The sequence below is a fragment of the Poecilia formosa genome, unplaced genomic scaffold, assembly GCF_000485575.1.
Source record: "Poecilia formosa unplaced genomic scaffold, Poecilia_formosa-5.1.2 Scaffold930, whole genome shotgun sequence".
NCBI lineage: Eukaryota > Metazoa > Chordata > Actinopteri > Cyprinodontiformes > Poeciliidae > Poecilia > Poecilia formosa.
The window spans coordinates 72996-75498 of NW_006800869.1; the positions used below are offsets into that span (position 1 = coordinate 72996).

Consider the following 2503-nt stretch of genomic DNA (forward strand, 5'->3'; position numbering starts at 1 on the left):
ATGTATTGTTTTATGTAGCAAATTCTTACAAATAGCTTATAAATGTGCAATCATTACAGAGAGCTTACAAGTTTTTGTTTGTCAACAGAGAAATTTCCGGCATGGGCCAAAGCTTTCCTGGTTCTTCTCGTCTTTCTTCTTGGTTTTGGAGGCCTTTTGTTTCGCTTCCGACAATATCTCCAGCCAGGTAAGTTTTATTTTATAATACATAAAATGCTAACTGGTTCCTGTTCGGGTTTTGTGAGTGTGTGGGGTTTTTGTTTTAGAAATAACTTTGAGTATCAGAAATAATTTGTTGGATCAAACAACAGAAAAAAGAGAGAGATTGCAAATATTAGCATGTAGTTATTTGCAATTTAAATCATAAATAATTCAGCTCCCATCTCTCACCTAAAGTCTCTGCACTAAGACTGACAACTCCTGCAGACATTGTTCACAACACTGCCAGACAGGCCCAGCAGTAGCACAATATGTTGCACATGCAGACAGTTTTCATTGCAAATGTGACATTTGTCGCACAGTATAGCACAAATTTTAAAATTGTATCATATTTGCAAGGTTAGAGGAGAAGAACATGCTGGTTGTAAAAGGTTGTAATTTTGGAGAAAGTCTCATCATCATCATCATCATCATCATCAATATTTCCACTAAATAAGAGACATGTTTGATAGAGAAAAAGCCAGTTTGACAATGACCAGTCATTGTCAAACATTTATTTTTATTACTTCTTTCCAGAGAAAAAATATTACAGTATGTCAACTCTGCTATTGACAGCAAAGAGTGAAAATAATTCTAACAGAGTAAATTGTTTTTATTTCATTACATAAGCTGCATTAATACATTAATACTTTAGATTGAGATATTTAAAAATACACAAAAAGTTAAAGAATAAAACATTTATTTATAAGGTAAGGTAATTTTATTTATATAGCACAAGGCAATTCAAAGTGCTGTACATTAATTGAAAGGACATACAAACAAAATAAACCAAAGGAAAGATAAAAGAAGAGAGCAAAAGAAAACTAATCTAATGTATGGAAACTAGGTGCTCCTGATCAGGGTTGCTAAGGATCCTCTGGTCTAATTCCATTTCTTGGTTGGGAGAACAGGAGTCTGAAAAATAGTCTAACAATGTTGATCTGGAAGTTATATTATTATACTGGGAACGTTGGTCACAGGCAGGGCTTCAGTCTGCTGGTCACACTGGGAGAACTCAATGACTTCTGAGACGTCCTGGTTCACAGGCTAAAGCCAAGGATAAAAGAGAAATTATCCAAAAGTGTAATAGAAAATACATACGATATGTTTCCTTCACATTCAGTAAGAGACATTGTCAGCATGTTGGGCTCTGACTCGTAGCATCTTTATAGCTAAATACAGACATGGTGAAGCTGAGCTGGAAACAGACTGAAGAACAGCAGCTCCAGCTCTGATCCTGACTGATCTTTCCTCACTAAATCCTCTGGTTTTTAATTAACTTCTTCTCTAACAGCGATTTTTCATCAGCTCTCTCTCATTAGAAAACAGTATGAAAACGTTAGCTGCTATGCTAACAATCAGCGGTTACGTCGGGCCAATTTAGCTACATGGGAAATATTTCTCAGTTGTTTAGAAGCGAATTTCTGGCTGCAAAGTCAAGTAATTCTGATTTTTCATCCTTACCTGGGGAAGGTAATGAGAATTAATCTAGATTGTTTTGTAAAACGGTTGAAATGAATCCACACAGCACAGGACTTAAGGAGCTCCGATCCTCTGCTGCCACATAGAAGATGGCGGTGACGTTAACGTACGGCTCAGCGCTCCAAGAGGCATCTATGTATAGAGCTTTGGAGCTGATGTCACAGCGTATGACGTTTACGTCGCTCGGCGCCATGTTTGCAGCCCAAAGACCAAAACAAACTAGTCAGAACACCAGTGTTTTCATTGTGTTATCGACCGCAGATAAGTTGTTTTGCTAATTGGATACTGGATATTCGCCCTCCACGGAGTAAGGGACGTTCAGCTCAAGGTTGATCCGATTTATGAACGCTGCTTTCGGCCAGCTGTTCTCTACCGACGCCTCCTGAAGCGCTCGTTGGTTCACGTAGGGGCGTCAATTTCTGAACACTCCTGTAAATAAATGCTTTGTCTTGTGACCAACTAATACAAAAAAGTGGTCATTCATGCTATTAAACGAGGCACACTATCCTCTATAAATTTTTTGTCATATTCAATATTTTAAATATTAAATGTTGTTTTGAATAGCTTCCAAATCGTGTGCCCCATTAACTCAAAATCTGTGTGAAATTATTCTACTAAACTGTATAAATGAGGCACACTCATCTTTATTACATTTTAACACACACACACACACACACACACACACACACACACACACACACACACATATATATATATATATATATATAGAGAGAGAGATGGTAATGGCGAACCAACCGGACATTGTGGTGGTGGATAAAGACCAGAGGAAAGCCGTTGTGGTGGATGTAGCAATACCAAGTGA

At 37.6% G+C, this 2503-nt stretch overlaps 1 protein-coding gene across 1 annotated transcript in view; it reads left to right on the forward strand.

Annotated features, from left to right (window-relative positions):
• The window catches only part of LOC103132130 (junctional adhesion molecule-like), a gene marked incomplete at its 3' end in the record, with an annotated part of 20796 nt that extends 20609 nt beyond the window's left edge, over positions 1 to 187 (forward strand). The window contains exon 4 of the mRNA XM_007543876.2: positions 89 to 187. Within this exon, the coding sequence (XP_007543938.1) occupies positions 89 to 187 (99 nt within the window). The remainder of the gene's footprint in view (positions 1 to 88) is intronic.
• Between the last annotated feature and the right edge of the window lie 2316 nt (positions 188 to 2503).